This window comes from Nipponia nippon, unplaced genomic scaffold (genome assembly GCF_047370975.1).
Source record: "Nipponia nippon isolate SJK-2023a ecotype South Korea unplaced genomic scaffold, ASM4737097v1 scaffold_5, whole genome shotgun sequence".
Lineage (NCBI taxonomy): Eukaryota > Metazoa > Chordata > Aves > Pelecaniformes > Threskiornithidae > Nipponia > Nipponia nippon.
The window spans coordinates 47,964,528-47,983,114 of NW_028262369.1; the positions used below are offsets into that span (position 1 = coordinate 47,964,528).

Here is an 18,587-nt window from a genome sequence, read left to right on the forward strand (position 1 = left end):
CGCAAGAAAAGCATGCTGGACAACCGCTTCGTACTGAAGCATCATTTATTAATTAATCATCGGTACCAAGCACAGATCCGCTCAGCAATGGTGCGTGACGGGACACAACAGCTGACGCCTAACCCGAAGGGAGGCGCGTGGTTACAGGATCCGGCAGACCGGGAGGAAGTGTACTGAACGCTCTGGAAAGACAACCTGGATGCAACGCGGTGCTCAGGCTATGTTGCTAGGAGGCTGGAGACCAGTGAGAATAAAAATCAGGAATAGAGCTAAGATCGGAGCTGACTTGTGCTTTGGCCAGTGATTTAAAAACCAGTTACCCTCCTTCCATACAATAAATAGGTGGAAGTGTAAAGAACTCACTCTCTCCCCCTCATTGCTCCCACACAGACACTGGTGGCAGAGGAAGGACAGCAATTCTCCGATTGGCAGTGACATTTCGTGTCAGGTCAGCTCTGAAACCCAGGCACCACCAAGGAACAGCTGAGCACCAACATGTTTCCCATTCACACGCACGCTCCAAGGGGATGCAGCCCCTTGGACTGCCTCCTCCCAAGGAGGCATCCCATCAGAGCAGCACCAGCCTTCCCTGGCTGCCTTCAGAGGCTTCATCCTTCATCCCGTTCCCCCCCAGAGCAGATCTCTCCCTCAAAGGCAGCACACGAGTTTTCACGTCTAGTTGCTGCCTAGCTAGGACTACACAGGTCAGTGCTACACCGAGGGCTCTTTGGAGGGAGCTGTGTCAGCAGCACAGGTCGAGAAACCCAGCAAGCATCAGAGTGGAAAGCCTCAACACTTCTGCAACTCAAGCAGGCAGTAATTTAGAGGTGAGGAGAGCCAGGCCCATCCAGGCACACACCGTGACAGATGCCTTGGATTGAATCACCGTGCACACTTCAGATACAATCTAGAGTTAAGAAACTCACAGGCTTTAGCAGGGCTGGAACTTATGCCAAGCCACCAATAGCTCACTGAGACACCAGAGTGAGCTTCAGCTTGGTAGAAAAAGGCTTTGAAGACAGAGGGTGAGGGATAATGACAAAATGCTTCTGCTCTGAGGATTTTCTAAACCTCCCTGTACCCCCCAGGCCGCGGAGGGAAGCCAGGGGCTAGATCCAGTGACAGGACAGAAATCAGCATCTTCAACCCTTGCCAGGAAGAAAATAAAATAAAAATAAAAAAAAAAAGCAGCTTTGGGGTTTTTGCCCAGCTCAGTGCTCAAGCTTGGTCAATAAGCATCTGGAGAGAAAATCTGGTGGCAGGAGTTTGCATCTTGAAGATTTATTTAGCTCCTAGTAAAGCGGCTGAACAAAACCCCAGCCAAACTCTGGTGGAACAGCTCTACCAGGCTGCAGGAACAGGTAGCTCCTCTCTAAAGATTAATCCTGGCACGGCTCTTTATCTTTAGTTGCAAATCCAAAGCACAATTCTGACTGAAGAAGAGATATGCTTGAAATATGACAGAGCAGCTCACAGTCCTAGACAAACACATGTGAGAACTTAAACGCATTTAAGTTCTGCACCTGCGCCCTGGCGTCTCCCTGTCCCAGTACCACTGTAGGTGACAGACCTCACATCCCCCACCAAGGGCTCTCCGTGTCCCCAGGTGGGCTGGCACTCAGCGGGGCAGGAGCTCTCGGGTCTGCTTCTGCCAGCTGACGATGGCGTTCAACACGCGAACTTCTGGGCCAAAATGCTTTCATTCCCTGGCTCAGCCTGCCAGGGACAGCAACAACTCAGAGCTGAGGAGGTCAGTCAATACCTACCAATACTTAAGAGTACTTTAAACACTGCTCTTCACATAATAAAAACCCTCACCCAGCTAATCATCCAATTCCTCCCAGACACTAAAGGTGCTTCACTGCAAGGACAGTTAAATTGAAAGCAATGAATCACACACCCAGACTACGCAAAGTTGCTTTACAGCTATGTACACCAAAGTAGCGTTATTCCCAGACAAAGTCCGATCAGCAAATCACACCTTAAAACTCATTGTGGGGTATTTTTTTTTTTTCCTGGAAAACCCACCACCTCAAAAGCAACAGGAAAATTCAAAGAGATTGGTCCTTTCTGGGGGAGTTTGGGAAGGGCCATAGTAGACAGGATTCTACGCCAGCACAGAGAGGAACTCGGACTCGTGAAATGCTATAGACATCGGATCTCCTGACACACCGCTCACACACGCACAGGGCAAAAATCAAGAGGAACTTTTAAGTGCAGGATTCCAGCAAGTCCAGCATCAGCAAGATGCAAAAAGTAAACTGCAAGGTAATTCAGGTATTGTTCCAGGGAAGGTCAGAGACTGTTCAGGCAGCTGCCCACAAGTTTTTCAGCTGGAGAAAACAATTCACGAGGGCTCTCCTCCTCACTAAAGCTGGTACCAGGGCTGCAAGCCAGAATACACTGGTCCCCCTCTAAGTAGGGCTGTCTCACGCTGCGCTCACCAAGAGCAAAGTGCCCACCCCTGCAGGGAGAGGCTCCACTGGGTGTAGAGATTTGCACACGCCCGGGAAACAGCCACCACCGACCCCATGCCAGTAGCTGCGTGAGCGAGCGTCTGCCTATGCATTACAGCCACACAAGCAGAGAGCTTGCTCTGGAGGGAGCAATGATGCTGCTTGCCCAGTTGTTTCCCCCCCCCCCCCCAAAAAAAAAGCACGTGGCTGTTGTCCCTGACACTGGGAAAGAGCTTCTCCTGGCCAGTCAAGTCTGATGACTGAGCGAGCCCTTTCCATACAGGATCTCAGATTGCCTCAGGCCCTTTGTGTAACCTATGAAGGACCAAAAGTGTCAGTGCTTCTAATCTACAAGTCTAATGGGTTAATGCAAAACCAAAATGCACAACACCGAAAAGCCAAGCATGGGACCTACGACAGACAAATATTTGTTCTTTCTTATAAGACTCGCAGGGCAGGAGTCCTGCTGAGACACAAAGAATACTGCGTGCTGTAGCACTCCTTTCCTAAAATATCACCTAAAGACACTTACGTATTACAGATGATTTGGCATCGGAGCTAGGGAGCATCAGTGCCAGCACAGGGTATATGCTAGAAAGATGACTCCACGCGACAGGATTTTCACATCACCTCAGGCTACAAAGTGCTTACAGGTTGTGTTGGGACTGAGGCCGGCATTGCTCTGATGACACGTACCCGCCATCAGTCCCTGCCCACCCCAGGCATACAAGCAAGTTCAACTCACCGCAGGCAGCGTCACCCAGCGTGCCATCTGTGCCAGGTCAGACGGATGGCTCTTCTTGGGTCACGCAGCGGTGACAGGGTAACGCCGTAGGCTCAGCAGATCTGATTTCACTGCCTCTCTCTGCTCTGTGTGATGGGAAGACTCAAAAGTCTTCCTGGTCTAGTTTAGAGAGGATGGTACTTCTGGTTCTTTATTTACCATAGATATCAACAAAAGGCAGGGAAGCCTTCCTCCTCCTCCTCTGCACTGGAGGAGAGCACATGCATTATAGGAAAGCTTAACAAAGAAATTCGCTCTCCAGAGCAAAGTCAAGCGCTAAGGCCAAGACTTTAAATGGTCTCATTTCAAATCACTTCAAAGTGCTTGCCAAGATCTGCTCGGCCTCCCAGGCCCCCGCAGTCACCACTCCTGCCACCCAAGCACCCGCTGGGGCAAAGCCACACACCCAATGTAAACGAGCAAGCACAACACACACACAAGCACACGCTGAAAGCCATCCCGGCCTCCTCTGCACATCACAAAGCAGCAGTAAAGGTTTCAAAGCCCAGTTAAGTCCTTTGCATCTCTCCTTCACAGATGATTCAAAAGCAGGGCTAGGAAGCTCTTTTGTACATTCAACTGTAAAACACGTGAGGAAGAGGAGCAAGACAACTCTCCTGATTGTTGCTACTGCCTACAGCAAGTTTTGGTACAGATATCCTCTCTTATAGGCACTCAGTGGGTAAAACGTAGCCACAACAAACTTGCCATCAAAAATCTTTCCAGTCAGCATTTTTTGGGCAGCTTTGGAATCACCAGCATTTGCATATTCAACAAAGACCTGAAAGAGAGAGAGGAGAAATAGAACTTCCAGTGCAGCATGCCACCTGCCCCCTCCCACTCCTGCAACCAGAGAAACAGCTCTCAAACCAATTTTGCCCCTCTGTCCTTGGTTGAGCCCAGAGAAGTGGAGCTAAAAAGGAAGGAGCTGCACCTCTGAACTGGAATTTCACCCCTTGCTCCTCATTTCTAAGGGCAGCATATTTGGCAAGGTGGGAGAAAGTATGATGATGCTCTACATCCTCAACGCCTCCTCTCCCACCCATTGGCTTCTTCCCATCCCTCCCATATTCCGGCTCCCCTGCTAAAGCTGTTTGGGGACCTCCTAGGTTAGGCAACCTTACATAACCAGGAAGGAACCTGTGCTGTCCTTCAAGATAAGCAGCTATTTTTAGCACTGTCATCAGCCAGGAGATTTCCAGGAGCTGAGCAGCAGTCCTGCAGCACACAGCGAGCATGTGGGAATACAAAGCCTCTTCCCTCCATTTACTTACTTGGCCTTTACCAGGATTCTCCTTTGGAATAAGCAAGGAAACCACCGGTCCGTATTTCTGACACTCCTCCCGTATGTCTTCCAGGATATCTGAGAAAGGAAAGAGCTGGTTGTCTTTCACCTTGTAAAGTAGGATGAGCCAAGAAACAATGAAGGACAGATGAACACATCAAGAACATTCAGTCAACAGATAAGTCTTTTCCTCTCAATTTAAAATAAACAATCGAGAGGTGCCACAGCAGAAGCTGACACTGCTTAATGGCCACATAACGAGATGAAGTGTCTGAACTGAGGCTCAGGAACACAGATCTGCAGGCAGTGAATCCCCGACAGCAGGGCTTGGAGCACACGGACAGTGCTTTGCCTTGCACACAAAGCCTGGCCTTCCAGTAGCTAAAACATTTGGGATTTGTGAGTGGTTTTTTGTTTTTGTTTTGGTTTGGTTTTTTTGTTATGGTGCTTGGAGGAGGGGAACTAAAGTCACTGCCACAAACTGTTCTTTGTGTGAGCAGAACCCAGCCTTTTAAACTCATATCCCCAGAGCTCTCTAGCTTTTGCCACTCACGTAGATCTGAGCGCGAGCAGAAATGCAAATTCCACCAACATGCCTTGCCACCTACCATGTACAGTTTTTGCTACAGTTTAAGATCTCCAACGATATATTTCAGTTCTCTGCTGAGATCTTGGATAAGTTCACTAGCAAACTTTTGACGATCTCTGCTAGTGGGCCCCAGAGTCCTCCGCATGTCCAGCGGAAGCCACAAATACATTATGAGGTCTGATTTTCTTCTTTGGCTAAATGCTCACAGAATAAACTTCTTTTTTTTTTTTAATCTGGGATCCTTCAAAAACTCACTACAAGCTCTGCTTTCTCTCTCAATCTTTTAGTCTATTCTCTGTTGGTGCAGTTGACCCACTTGGTATCAAATCTCAGCTGAGCAGCTCTTTGGTTGCTGTTCTTGCGCCTATTAATTGCTCTTCTGCTTGCTCTTGCATCCCCAAAGCCGAACAAAACAGAGCCTGTAAGACGATATTGCTATATGGGAATTGCATGGCTTGCACCAACCTTCATATTCTTCTTCGCACTGCAGAGAAGCATCGCTTAGAACATTTAGCAGCCGCAGCACAGGCGTGGGGAGCATCACCAAATCTTCGATATGGGGAGCTGTTTGACACCCACAGTCAGAGAAAAGAAAAGAAATCAAAGTCCAAAGGAGCAAGAAAACAGGAAGTTGACTCAATATGCACAATCATACACAAGCACTTACTGCTCCTTGCAGTACGGTTTTGTTTCTCTCCACTGTTACCTGCATTTACAGCTTGTATTCTCCCTGTTTCCAACTTATCTTCACCTGTGCACTGAGAGACTCTTTCAAAGGGTTCAGTGCACTCTGCAATTATACTGAGGCCAGCACCTGAAATTGCTTTTAAAATTACAAAGCTAGCAGAAATTAAGACTAGAGTTATGTCTACTTAGCTCAGATTCAGAAACTGATGTGACCTCAAGAGTAAGGCTAGTTGAGCAAACTGCCCTGTACACATGGAGACGCAAGAAGATGAAAGAACTACTCTGCAACCTCCCTCTCCTGTTACTGCTACCAGACAAGCTGAAAACAGGCTGGCCAGCTTCTGTAACTCCAATTCTTGAGCTATACTGAGGCACAAGCCTCATCTCTCTCTAGGATATCTTTCAGTTCTTCCCTAAACACCATGTAAACTCTCCCCCCTTCAAAATCCAACTGCAATGCACTGTTTCAAAGACCACTGTAAAATCTTGCAACAGAAACGTGGAAAACTACTTAGTGACGTAATACAGTGCTACAGACTAAGGCATGGCCACAAGAGGGTGGCCACAAGGTGGGTAAGCTGTGATCCTGTGGACAACATTACAGGAGCAGAAATAAAGCTCACTGCCATGGGGCGCTTGGCTCTAAAAACAGGCAGCCCCAGGATGGCCTGGAACAGTGTATCATGGATACTACTGTGGAAGAAGTAAACAGTCAAGGTGGACAGACTAACGCCAAACTATGAGTCACGTCCAAGAGGACACCCAGTCCTCTAGAAACTCAAAGCAGCAGGGACAGTGCTGCTTCTCCAGGGACAAAAGCTTGATTTCATGTTCCTGAAAGGCACTGGCAGGCCAGTCATGAGTTTAAGATCTGGGAGCCCAACTTGCAGTACTTGGAGAGTGTCAAATGTTTTTATTTGTATTGGCAGCTACAGTAGCTGAACACAATAGCAGTACCTCACAGTTCTCACACTTGACAGCGAGAGAGAGGAGAGAAAAGGGAGGAAATGGCTCCAGTTCTTCAGCCTAAGCCTTCTGACTACATTTGCAAAGATAGCAGGCTATTATTTTCTTGGACATATTTCTCCAAGCTAAGCACACCATACATATGAGGGAGCTGACATCTCTGCCAGGCAGACAGAAGACGTTGATTTCATAATGCAAGGGGAGATGACAGGCAAGCACATACGCTATAAATCTCCTCCTGTCTGACACGGAAGAGTCCTTATGAAAAGCTTAGAGGATGAAAGGCCTTATCAGTCTAGATGATGCCCAGATAGCGCTCAGGGACAGCCCTTCGAAGAAACGTGCTGCATTCAGATAACCAGGCATGTTCAAACCTCTGGGACCATTGACAAATGCATTTCTTGCAATACCCTTCTGCCCTAGGAGGTACTTTCTGCCCATCCCCTCTACTCCTCTTCAGAATGCCAGGTGATACCAACCACGCTGACAACACAGAGGGCTGCAGCCTGCAAGCAGGTCAGGAAAGAACTTGATGAACTGGAAAGTCAAGACTTGGCTGTAAATGACAAGGAAAGCCATTCTCAGCTGTCTTTGCTCTAAACAGAACAACTGTGTCCAAGTGAAAGGCAACAGATCATTTTTTGACTTCCCGGGAAAGCAACAGTAAATGCTTCTTTGTGCAGACAAGCTATGTACAAGTTTGGCAAAGAAGAGAAGCAGCAGCTAAGAAAAATTGAAGCTGTTGTATAAACTTGTAGCACTAACCACAGAAGCACCTTCCTAGGTACAGTTAGAGGTCTGTGTGTTTAAAACTAGACCAGAAAGCACTGCCAGTATAGTATTCCCTCTGCTCTAAAGCAATACTGGCTGCAAGGTTCAGCTCCTTCCACGGAAGGTGGCTTTGATTACAACAGTCCCAGTTTCTGAGATGCAAGAGAAGTTGAAAACAGGACTGGGTTTGTTACCTTTGCCTAATACACAGGAACACCAGTATCTTGATGTGACCTCAAGAGGCAATACTTAACCTTCACTGCAAGGTAAACCAAGCAACTTAAGAAAAGCAGGGCTGAGATTCAAGAGAAAATGCTAGCCCAGCCAGAAGCTGGATGCCTGAAGCATTAATTTATGCTGCAGAAAAGCTGGACGCAAAGCTCTTCACTGGTGTTCTTGAAGGTGGACAAGCTCTGGAGAATGCTACCGTGTTGCTTTTGGAACAGAAAACAGGGAGGGATACAAGCCTAAACAGGGAGGGATACAAGCCTAAACAGGGAGGGATACAAGCCTAAACAGGGAGGTCTCAGCCCATCTTTTGCTGACAGCCTGAAACCCACAAGGAGGGTCCTGGGGAAACACTACCATTTTATTAAACTGAAGAGCAAGTGCCAGATCAAAGAGACAGTGACATCTGTCTGTGACCTGCCACACACGCACCAGAAGAGGCAGGCCAATCACTGCAAAAATAGGCTCACACCATGAGAACACACTGGGATTATTTGACCTGTGCAGAGGAGGCAGCAGATGCTACCACCAGCCACTGCCCTAGTTGCTCACATTCCTGGCTTCTGAACTGGGAAACTCTTGGCATAAGAAAAACCACTCACTCACCATAAATAGCACTGCACCCTTCAAAAGCACCTTAACAGTCACAATATTAGGTAAGTACCTTGGTTACTTCTGTCCCCTCAGTTGAATGCTGCTGCCCATACAGTCTTGATCAGTTTGATCTGGGAAGAATTTACTGGGAGTCCAACCAGGGAAAAGTGACAGCCTGCAGGGCTAGAGGGGCAGTGCAGCACTGAGAGCACAGGCATCGCTCTGACCTGCCTGCTGTGGTACCGCAGAGGGCTGCCGAGCGCCGCAAAGAGCAAAGGAGCAGCGACGAGGCCAGAACCAGAAACAACACAATCTAATTGCGCTCTGTGCTGCTTCCAGTACATGCTGAGAAAGCTGCGAGCAGGGGCAACGTGCACAGCTTACCAAAGGGAATGCTGAAGAACGGGCTGCATAAAGCCTTCTCAGCGGAGGCTCGCTTTCCTTGGTCACAATGAAGCATGCTGGAAGAGAAGACACCCTTATGCTCTTGCATGTGACATTCCTGCATCAACAAATTCAACTCAGGCTGGAAGCCAGTACAGAGGAATACCCTATCATTAGGGTGCTTACGGTACAAACAGAAGAGTGAGAAGCACATCTTCCAATTCACAGCTGAAGCACACCAGAAGGATCCTCTGAAAGCATTCTGGGTACATGGGACAGCAGGCTGTCCTTCTCGATGTCTCTCAGCACCAAGTGATGGAAGTTGCTCACTTACAAGTTCACAAGGAACATGGCACGTTCCAGCTCCACCTCCCCAGGCCATTCAGCCCACATCTCAGACACATATGCAGCCTCATGAAAGTGATCACACTCCGAGGAGCTCCCACATCTTTCCACAAATGGGATTCAAAGCAGCTAATAGCCCAGGGTTTGCCTGAGAACATGCCCTACTCAGCTTTACCAGTGGCTCCCGATGCTATTTCTGCCAAGTTGTGTCCTCATTCACTCTGTAGCCTCAGAGCAGAGTCACAGGACAGCAAAAACAATCCCCTTGGCAGACCTCTCAGTAGAGAGCTGCACAAGTGCATTTGAATCTTGACAGCAGTGGAGAAGCAGCACTGTCTGCCCCCCTCCCTTGTTTCTGACAACACTCCCCTAAAGCAGCAAAGTCTCCAGTTTTCTCCAAATATAACCTCACTGGCAGGAAGTGCAAAGCACTGAGACAGCAAATGAGGAACAGCATGACTGCTATTTTTTTATGTGCTTACTCCAAACCGTGCCAAAATCAGAGAAGCTGAAGCGTCTCTGCTAATGCTTGCGCTTGTTACTAGCACAGTGGCAGGGAGACTTTTTAAAAAAGAAAAAAAAAAAGTGTTAGGTGTGGGCTCTAAGTTACCAAGAGCAAGGCATGAAACTTTACAGAGCACATCTTTAAGCAACAGTTAGTAAATATAAGATACCTTTTGATAAGGTCTCTGAGGTGATAAGCTGGAATGGCTGAATTAACCACCCCTTCACTGGCAAATATGCGATCAATGATGGCAGAACTGTTTGTCTGGAAAGAAAAAGAAACAGTGCTTAGGGAGGAAAGAAAAGACCAGTGCAAAGCTTGCAATAACCCATCATTTTCTGGACTGGATGCAGAGGGCTCTGGTACTGTGGTGTTTTGTGAGAAATCCCCAGCGCTCCAGCCTCACATGTTAAACCAGCAGGCCCACGTCAGATGAAGTTTTTCCCATTTGCCTGTGTGAAAGCTGGAAATTTCCACACACACGCCAATTTGCTGTTACTGTGGACATTATGATGCTGAAAGGATACTCTTACAGGGAAAGGGAACACAAAACAAAATAATTTCATACAGACCAGAGGACAGAGTCAGGCTCCAAGCTCACAACACAGAGCCTTCCTTTTGTTTTCTCAGGATATAGACTCACAAGAAGATCCCCAGATTAGTGCTAATGTTAGACTAAAACCAGCAAATAATTCCTCTGTCATTGTGCTGCTGAACTAGCTGGCAGCCATCAGCCATCCATTTCGTTCTTCCTTCTGTGCGACACTATAGCCAGTGCCACTCACCTCCCAAATCTTGGCAAGACACAGGCTCCAAACACAGAATCCTGGAGCCCTCAGCTTTCAGTAACCTGAACGCAGGCAGCATTCAGACACGCCAGTCTCGCAGGGCAGGCGGGTCTTTAAGGCTCTGGAACTTTAATTCTCAAGGCAATAGGATTAAAGAAACATCCTGGAAACGCTCTCTAATTGCCAGGTGCTACCTCACAAATCCAGGTTACCAACAAGAAGCAGGAGGACTTGTTTGGTGCAAGCAAGAATGCCTGCAGCAGCTCTCACTCACCTTCCATTCCTGAGATTGGACTGTATGTTTCAGTTTCATTCCTGAGAACATTTCCAGTAAAACAATTCCCAGACTCCACAGATCCACAGCAGAGGTACACTCCGTCTCACTCTGGAGCCCTGCCTGTGCCAGGCAGTTCTGCAGTTCTGCCTCTGGAGCCCGATACCCGTCTGTTTGAATGTATTTCACATCCTACAGAAGATCAAACAAACACAAGAAGTTAATTTTCCAGACTCAGGTTCTCCGCTCTATCCTTAAATCAATTCACAGAGGCCCTTCCAAATGGGTGACCAAAATACTACTGCTAAATTGACAGAAAGCATTGTACAGCCAGTCATGTTAGGCAGGCAGTTCAACTTGCTATACTGCTGTGTTGATGAGGAAAAAACCAAGACCGTCTGCAAGAGAAAACATCTCCCAGCAAAACAGCAGGCATCCCACTAACATCTGATCTTGCTGAAAGACAGCACTGCTGGCAGGAAGAGGCTGGATGTCACTGCAGACTGGCCCATTAACATCTCATAAGCGCAGATGACACTAGAAGTTTCAGGATAAGGGCTGAACACCCACAACATGCTCCCACGTCGGCTGCATGAGAGCACAAACAGCCCGGTCTCAACAGTGAGGATCAGTAACAGCTGCCATTATTCAAGTACTGATGTTCTCTGGAACAAAATGCTAAAAGAATGAAGCAAGCACCTAACGCTCAGACAAGGAAATTATCAAAGGCGCTTCCCACGCACCTCTTCCTTCTCCCCCTTGCAGCCAGAAGTGCTACAGCAATCAATATCTGCCCGGCTGCCACGGCTGGCAGAGTAAAATAAAATGCCCATGCACTGCCTGCTTAAAAGGAAACAGGAAATTATAGAATCACACAAGTGCTGGTTGGAGGGGCTGCTCTGAAGGTCTCCAGTCCAGCCTCCTGCTCATGGCCAGTACCTGACCAGTCCGCTGTGGCTTTGTCTGGCCAAGTCTTCTACGTGTCAAAGGCAAAACACATGCTGCATCTTTTTAACACGGGAGGGCTCGTTTTAGACATGCTGATGCGACTCAAGGAATGACAGAAGAATATGCAAGCCTACTTCCTGGATAAAGCGCAGGACTGGGAATTCTTACCAGGGGAATATATTCGAACCAAAATTACCTGGTTCTCTGACTGAAAATAAAGTTTACAAAAGACATTTTCAGGCAACACAGCTCAAAAGTGTTTTACGAACTTAAAAAAAAATTGATACACAAATTGCTCATCAGCGTCCCTCCTCCTATCAGCAAAGAGCAGAACCTCTAGCATGGCAAAAGCAGCAGTTTATCAGCCTCACCAAACAACATTTAGAGAGAGAGAAAACACCGTGGTCAAAGCCACCAGCAAAAATTGCAAGACGGAATTTCACTCCTACGATCTAAAGCATTTTGAAAGACGAAAGTGGCTGAGACCTTGCTCGATGTACAGCCATTCTCTGTTAAACAGTAACGGCAGTAAAAGTTATGCAAGGATAAGCTCGGCAGAGTTGTCACAAATAAAAGTAATATAGTCTTGACTCAGATAAGGAAATCATGCACGTATGCTGCTGCCCAAGGCAGAGGTGGTGAGGGGAAGTCGGTGCACATTCAAAGCAGGGTTAGAAGGTTCACCTGTACTGCCAGCGTATTTCTGAGAACGGGCAAAGGAAACTCGGTCCGAAGTAAGCAGATTGGAAGGAACCATAGAAGCAAATAAAACACCTGATCAGCTATTATGAGGCAACTCACAGAGCAAGCAGCAAAACACAGTTCTGAATTAAAAAAAAAAAAAAAAAAACACAACCTGCATTAGACACAGGACACCAGGAGAATGTTTTTTGCTGATAGACAGCAACAGATTAGCAGCAGCACAAACCAGCGTTCAGCCAAGAACGTGGGAGAACTGAAGAACAACATGGAGGAGTTAAGAAGTACAAACATTAAAAACAGCTCCTGTACCAAAGAATTCAGAGACAGGTCATCCACACAATCCTCTGATATTCACAGAGCTGTACAGTCACATTCACGGGCTGTACCGTCAATACCAGGTAAACCAGTAAAAAAAGTATATGGATTTAAAACCTCTAAATGAGTAGAGTGCACGGGGTAGGAACAAGCCAGGACAATGTTTGCACAGAAAAATCATAGCTCATTTACTAGACTTATTGCCCGTTACCCAGGGATTAAAGGCAAATTTGCTAAGAGGCTACCTCATCAAAAATCTTTACTGATACCCCTCACAGGCCATTCCTGAGAGAGGGAGAGGTGAAGGAAGCTCTAAGATGCCACCAGTAGAACCTCCTGAGGCTCTCTGCTTTCATCAGAGGCCATGGAAGAGAATAAAAAGGGCAAGAACTTACAAAACCCAGTATCACCAAGACAAAAAAGTGACAGCACGAAGAGGGAGTGAAAGCCCAGCAAACGGGAAAAGCAGAGCAGAACAGGCAGAGATCTGTCTGTGCCAGTAAAGAATGGACACTGCCTACCCACAGCACGGGAAAGAAACATCCAGACTTACTGAAAAAGGGAAGCTGCTGAAGACAGGATGAACGTAAAGACAAGCACAAGGACACTGCCAGAGATAACGCAATTGACTCGGGAGGCTGATGGTGAAGCCTGGATTACTACTACATACGATAAGGGATGATAAAAGGAAATTCCTACAGATCTGGGTGCTCCCACTCGTCTGACCACATAAAAACTAGCAAACTTTCCAGGAAGCTGAGACACCACTTTTTTCAGTGCATCATTAACTTTGGAATTTGTGGTCATGTGTAGCACAAAGGCTAAGACATCAACAGAAACCAGAGACATGCAAGGAGAATGGGAACACGAGCTTCCGTTGCTGGGGCCAGAAAACATTTTAGCCTTTTCCAGAAAACCCTCAGCACCAGCTCAGCTACTACGCTGATCAAGTCACGTTAAGTCCTACACTCATGAGCCAAAAGCACCACAGACCCACACAACTCAACAGAGAGCCAACGGCTTTGAGAGCAGCACGTTCCAAACCTGATTCCCTTCTTTGAAGCTAAGTCCAAAGTCAATGAGCTTAAAGCACTCCTCCTCCGCGCTCCACAGGATGTTGCGTGGCTTGAGGTCTGCGTGCACGTAGCCTTTGTGGTGCAGGAACGCCAGGGCTTCGAGAACATCTCGGGCGCAGTGCTGGATCATCCACATGGAGCAGCCCTGGTTGCTGGAGTGCAGCAGCAGCTCGGACACGCTGATGTCCAGCAGCTCCAGCAGGAGACAGCGAGACGGGCCATTCGCAGAGTAGTGGTTGGTGAACACGCCGTACAGCGTCACTACGGTGAGACGCATTGACAGGCATTGGTAACGAGCAATTACACGGTCATCACGCCCCACCGCTCTCCGCTACTGCCCAGGAGATCACAAAAGCTGCAGGAGGCAGCTCATCTGCTTTACAAAGTGTGATGTTCAGAGAGAGGGAGAACCAAACTTCAGAGGGAAGCAGCAGAGTCTCCCAAAGCCCTGCCAGGCTCTGCTAACGCAACGGGGCCAGGCGCTCCTGCTCAGGCCAGTCTCTGGGACGTGGATGAGCAGATCCCAGTGGGTAAAATGGAGGTAGCACCACTCTTTTTGGGACACCTGCCAATCTCTTCCTCTGTGCATCTAGGTATATTACAGCGTTAAAAAGCGCTTCACACAGACAAAAAATCAGCGTCGGGAGAACCTGGGGGCTTCCAACAGCCGCCTCCGACACGCAGGCTTCCTCCCTTCCCATTCCCACCCACGCAGCTGCCCGGGGGCTCCTGCCGGAGCCGGGCAGGGCTGGCTGGCGGGCGAACACCGCCCCACTGCCGCCCCACCGCCGCCCCGTAGGCAGGACGGCTCTCGCCGGGGCAGCTCAGGCCGCCCTGCCCAACCGAGGACTCGGGGGCGACCTACTCTGCCTACCCAAAGGGCGATGCCCATCTCCTGCCCCCCCCGCGGAGGGGACCCGCCGGCCCCCGGCCCCGGGCAGGGGCGTGGGGTACGCAGGAGCCTGCCCCAGGGGGTACGGCAGCACCCGCCGCAGGGGTGTGCTTCGGGGTGTCCAGGCTCGGGGCCCTCAAACCTGCCTGCCCAGGGGTGCCAGCCCAAGGGGCGCGCTGGTCTGGGGGCCCCTCGCCCCGCCGGGGGGGCGGTTTGTGGGCGAGGGAACCCCTATTCCCAAAGGGGCTGGGGGCTCCCCTCCCGGGTTGGGGGGTGGCTTGGGGACACCAGTTTGCCCCGGGGGGAGCCTGTCGGGGGGGGGGGGGGGGGGGCCGCAAAGGGGGGTCGGGGAGCGGGGGGTCACCGGGGGTGCCGGGGCGGGGGGGGGGGGGGGCCGGGGGCCGTTACCGATGTTGCGGTGCCCGCGGAGGTGCTCGAGCGCGGCGCGCTCCTTGCGGAAGCCGTACTCGGCGCAGTCGGCGGCGGGCGGGCGGGCGCCGGGGCGACGCGCGGGGCCGGGCCGCGGCGGGGGCGGCACGAACTCCTTAACGGCGCCGGGGGGGGCCCGCGGGTCCCCGCAGCAGCGCACCCGGTAGACGGAGGCCGAGGAGCCGCTGCCCAGCGGCGCCTGCACCTCCCACAGCCGGCCCAGCGCCTCCAGCAGCGGCGCCGCGCCCCACACGCACCCCGACATGGCGCCGTGCCGCCTCACATCGCCCCCCCGCCGCTGCCCCGCCGCCGCCGCGCGATCGGCACCGGCCCCGGCACCGGCCGCCGCCGCGCTCCGGCCGCCATGACACCGGAAACGGGGCGGGGCGGCGGCGGCACCGCCCGGCGGCCCCTCCCCTGCCGCGGCGCGGGGCGGAGCCGGCGGCGGGGCGGGCCTGGCGCGGCGATGCGGGCTCCTCGGCCCGGGCGGCGGCCGGGGCCCGTCCCCTCAGCGCCCCCGGGGGCCCGGCCCCTCGGCCCGGGCACCGACCGGGGGTCCCGTCCCCTCAGGGCCAAGCACAGAGGCCATGTCACCCCCTCAGCCCGGGCACCGCCGAACTCCCCCAGCCTCCCCCAGCGCCCTGTGGCCGTGCCACCGGGCCCGGCTCCCGGGACGGGGGGCCCTTTGCAGGTGTCAGGCCTCCAGCAGCGCTTTTTGGGAATGTTTCCCTTAACCCCGTGGCTTTAACACGGCAGCCCCCGTCGTCCTGCGCGATCACCCCAGCAAGCCCGGGGCTGGAGGGCGGCTTTCCCCGGCGCCCCTCAGCTGCACGGGGCCGCCGCCTCGGCCCTCTGCCCTGCAGCCCCCACGCAGGAGCGTCCAGCAGGTCCCCGGCCTCGTCGGGGGGCTTCGGGGCTACGCCGAGCTGGTGCAGGCGGTCCCCTCCCACCAAGGGACTGCTACGTGTCAGTGGGTAAAAAAGAAAACAAAAATTTATTGTGCAATCTGCATTTTTTGTCCCAAACTACATACACACCCTAGACAACATAAATAGAGGGACTGGACCAGCAGTGAGGTTCCCTTGTGATCGGCAGGGTTGGAAGACGCTGGTTCCTCAAAGAGGGGCTACAAGCCCTTGTTTCCATCAACATATACAATGCAGTGTAGGTCTAGACAGCATACACACATATATATATATATATACTCATATAGATTTCCGTTTGTGGGGTGGCATCGGCCGTGCACAGCATCATCACATTATACACAGGGCGCGTTACACCTCAGCACCGGCCGCCAGCCGGCCACGGGCCCTGCACCGCTCTGGCGTCTCCTTGGCTCTGGCGCGGGGCCTCCCGAGCGCTGCAGAGCCCCGGCACCCGCCACGCCGACGGGCAAGGAGGCCCGGGGGCTGCTCCCAGGGCAAAGGGAGCGCTCAGGCCCGCCGCCTCCTTCCTTCAGCAGCACCACAACGCGGTGGAAGACATTTCTTCAGCCCAACTGGCCTGCGTGGCCCAGGAGCAGCTGCAAGCAGAGGTGCCCCACCCATGAGCCCCTAGCCTCCTCCAGCCCAAAGCTGGTCTTTGGAGCCTCTCCTCTCAACACCACCTTTGCGGTGAGGATGCACGTAAAAGCTCTAAGCAAAGTGCCATCTTGCAGCTGCTTCCGTGCACCGGCCCAGGGGTCCACAGGCTGGCTAACCTCTCCTGTAATTCATGAGGAAACAATCATAGAGCAGTATCAGAGGACCACGTGGCTTCTTGTGTCCCAGTCTCGTGAAGACGTCACCGTCCCAGGAAATAATGGAGAGCGGTGGCACTGGCTCACATGGAGTGGGCTGCCTGCCTGGGCAGGTCCGTCTGGTCCGTGGTGGCTGGGGCGAGACCAGGAAACAAGTGGAAGCTGGAGGGGGGTCTCACGGGGAGCTCGACGCCCGCCAGAGCCCACTGGCCAGCAGCCGTGTGGCCCCAGGCATCCAGCCCTGCTCCCTGCCAGAGCCCATGCCATGAGTGGGTCTTCTGCAGCTGGGGCTCTACTGCAAAGAGAGATGGCACTGAGAGGACTAACGCCAAGGGGTTGGCACCTGGAGAAGGCCTTGGGGGCATCTGCCATCCTGGCTCCCACGCATTGGGCACGAGGGCTGGGTGAACCTGCTGGCACACCGGGACGGGGTATCTCAGCGAGCACATGATGTAAGCTGGGACATGCTCCAGGCTGGGGCAGCCAGCCCAGATGTGGGGAACCATGGGGGACACTTGGCCCGGCACAGCTGACCAGGTTGGGGGCAGGCTGGCATTTCTGCACCCATCCATGCACGAGGACTCAGGCTGCTGAGCAAGCCCACCCTCGGTCCCCAGCTCAGCGTGGCCCCTGGCTGCAGACAGGACGGTGGCACCTTGGCAGGATGGGAGCTTTGCAATGATGGGTGAATGGGCCCGGGATGGGGCTGCAGAAGCCATGGCAGGACAGGCTGTGCCCCTCCTGGGAATCTGGGGAGAAATGGGGTGTCATGGCTCCCCACACCCCACGCTGGGGTAAGCAATGGCTCCTGCCACGCTGGGGTTCCCCCCTTTCCAAAATAATGACCCCAAAAATGGCAAGTGGCAGTGAGAGATGTGTTTGGGAGAGCCAGCCCCCACAGTGCCCCCATCACAGCTCCCCCACTGCTACTCGAAGGACAGCAGGTCGGGATGAGGCCCCTCCACCTCCCGGCCAGGGGTGCATGGCTCTGGCCTCCCTGTGCTCCCCGGCGGCTCGTGCTCCAGCCCTGGTCTCCGGGAGGGCTTCTCTGTGCAGGCTGAGGTCTCAGTAGCCCTCTCGCCCGCTCGCCACTGGCTCTCCAGGCTGCCCTTATGGATGAGGTCGGGCACGGGGAGGGCAGTGGTGGGCTGCTCCCCACTCGGCTCTGGGGTGCCAGTCATGCTGGGGACCCCAGGGCATTCTGGAGGGGATGGGTCCCTGGTCCCTGGCCACTCCTCTGTGGGGTCGGGGTGGGCTGCGGGCAGTTCGGGGGGCTCCTCCGTGCTGCTCCTTGGGCTGGTCCCTCCCGGCTGCGGCGCAATGAGCATGTCCTGCGGGGTCTTCAGGGCACGTGGCGTCCGCTTCTTGGTGACAGGGGGCGGGGGGTCCAGCCGGGGGAAGGTGTCCAGCCCCACAGCCCTGCAAGCACAGAGGAGCAGTGACATGCAGCCCCATGCCAGGGCCCCTCCAGCCTGTCCCCATGGCCCCGCCGCAGGGTGCATGCCACAGAGACACTCACCCGTCCTCGCTGGCTGGCTGTCCTGTGCCCAGCATGGCCCCGGCGCTGGCGTTCACCTCCATCACCCCCACGCTGGGGAGGCCGGCCGGCTCCTTGCGGCGCAGGAGGTCGTTCACCTTCGCCCCCACGGCCTTGCCCAGGTTGCGGAGGTGCTGGCTGCCGGCGGGGCGGGAGGGCTGCAGTGGGGCGCCCGCCACAGCAGAGACGTGCTGTGGCCGTGGGGTGGGTGCTGTGCTGGCACTGGCGTTCTCAAACATGCTCTGGTCCACTGGAGGGGGAAAGGGAACAGAGAGGGGGTGTGAGCCGGGCTGA

General features: G+C 52.7%; 2 protein-coding genes across 11 annotated transcripts in view; both read right to left on the reverse strand.

Annotated features, from left to right (window-relative positions):
- Positions 1 to 27: 27 nt before the first annotated feature.
- Positions 28 to 15,400, reverse strand: UHMK1 (U2AF homology motif kinase 1). 6 transcript variants are annotated; one of them, XM_087734161.1, is made up of 9 exons: positions 14,998 to 15,397; positions 13,666 to 13,958; positions 10,657 to 10,848; positions 9,764 to 9,858; positions 8,745 to 8,821; positions 5,580 to 5,678; positions 4,515 to 4,603; positions 3,949 to 4,021; positions 28 to 3,360 (listed from the first exon to the last, which is right to left on the reverse strand). In XM_087734161.1, exons 1-9 carry the CDS (start codon positions 15,281 to 15,283, stop codon positions 3,344 to 3,346), a joined length of 1,221 nt encoding a protein of 406 aa, XP_087590287.1. In that variant the 5' UTR covers positions 15,284 to 15,397; the 3' UTR covers positions 28 to 3,343. The 6 variants fall into 6 exon arrangements, with proteins under 6 accessions (XP_087590287.1, XP_087590288.1, XP_087590291.1 ...); XM_087734162.1 differs by having other exon boundaries at positions 28 to 234; positions 14,998 to 15,396; XM_087734165.1 differs by lacking the exon at positions 5,580 to 5,678 and having other exon boundaries at positions 8,745 to 8,862; positions 14,998 to 15,400.
- Positions 15,401 to 15,993: 593 nt separating this feature from the next.
- Positions 15,994 to 18,587, reverse strand: part of NOS1AP (nitric oxide synthase 1 adaptor protein) — a 53,975-nt gene continuing 51,381 nt past the window's right edge. For all 5 annotated transcript variants that reach the window (XM_087734153.1, XM_087734151.1, XM_087734154.1 and 2 more), the window contains exons 11-12: positions 18,276 to 18,543; positions 15,994 to 18,175 (exon numbers count right to left, since the gene is read on the reverse strand). In XM_087734153.1, coding sequence (XP_087590279.1) covers positions 17,683 to 18,175; positions 18,276 to 18,543 — 761 coding nt within the window. In that variant the 3' untranslated portion in view covers positions 15,994 to 17,682. The remainder of the gene's footprint in view (positions 18,176 to 18,275; positions 18,544 to 18,587) is intronic.

What these genes read in the sequence shown, in the direction of transcription:
- UHMK1 (XM_087734160.1), bottom strand. Translation starts at nt 15,283, where the DNA reads ATGTCGGGGTGCGTGTGGGGCGCGGCGCCGCTGCTGGAGGCGCTGGGC. An exon ending in TCCAATCTCAGGAATGGAAG is followed by an intron (nt 9,859 to 10,656) that starts GTGAGTGAGAGC and finishes TTTTCTTTCCAG; the next exon opens with ACAAACAGTTCTGCCATCAT. An exon ending in GTTCTTCAGCATTCCCTTTG is followed by an intron (nt 5,679 to 8,744) that starts GTAAGCTGTGCA and finishes GGTGTCAAACAG; the next exon opens with CTCCCCATATCGAAGATTTG.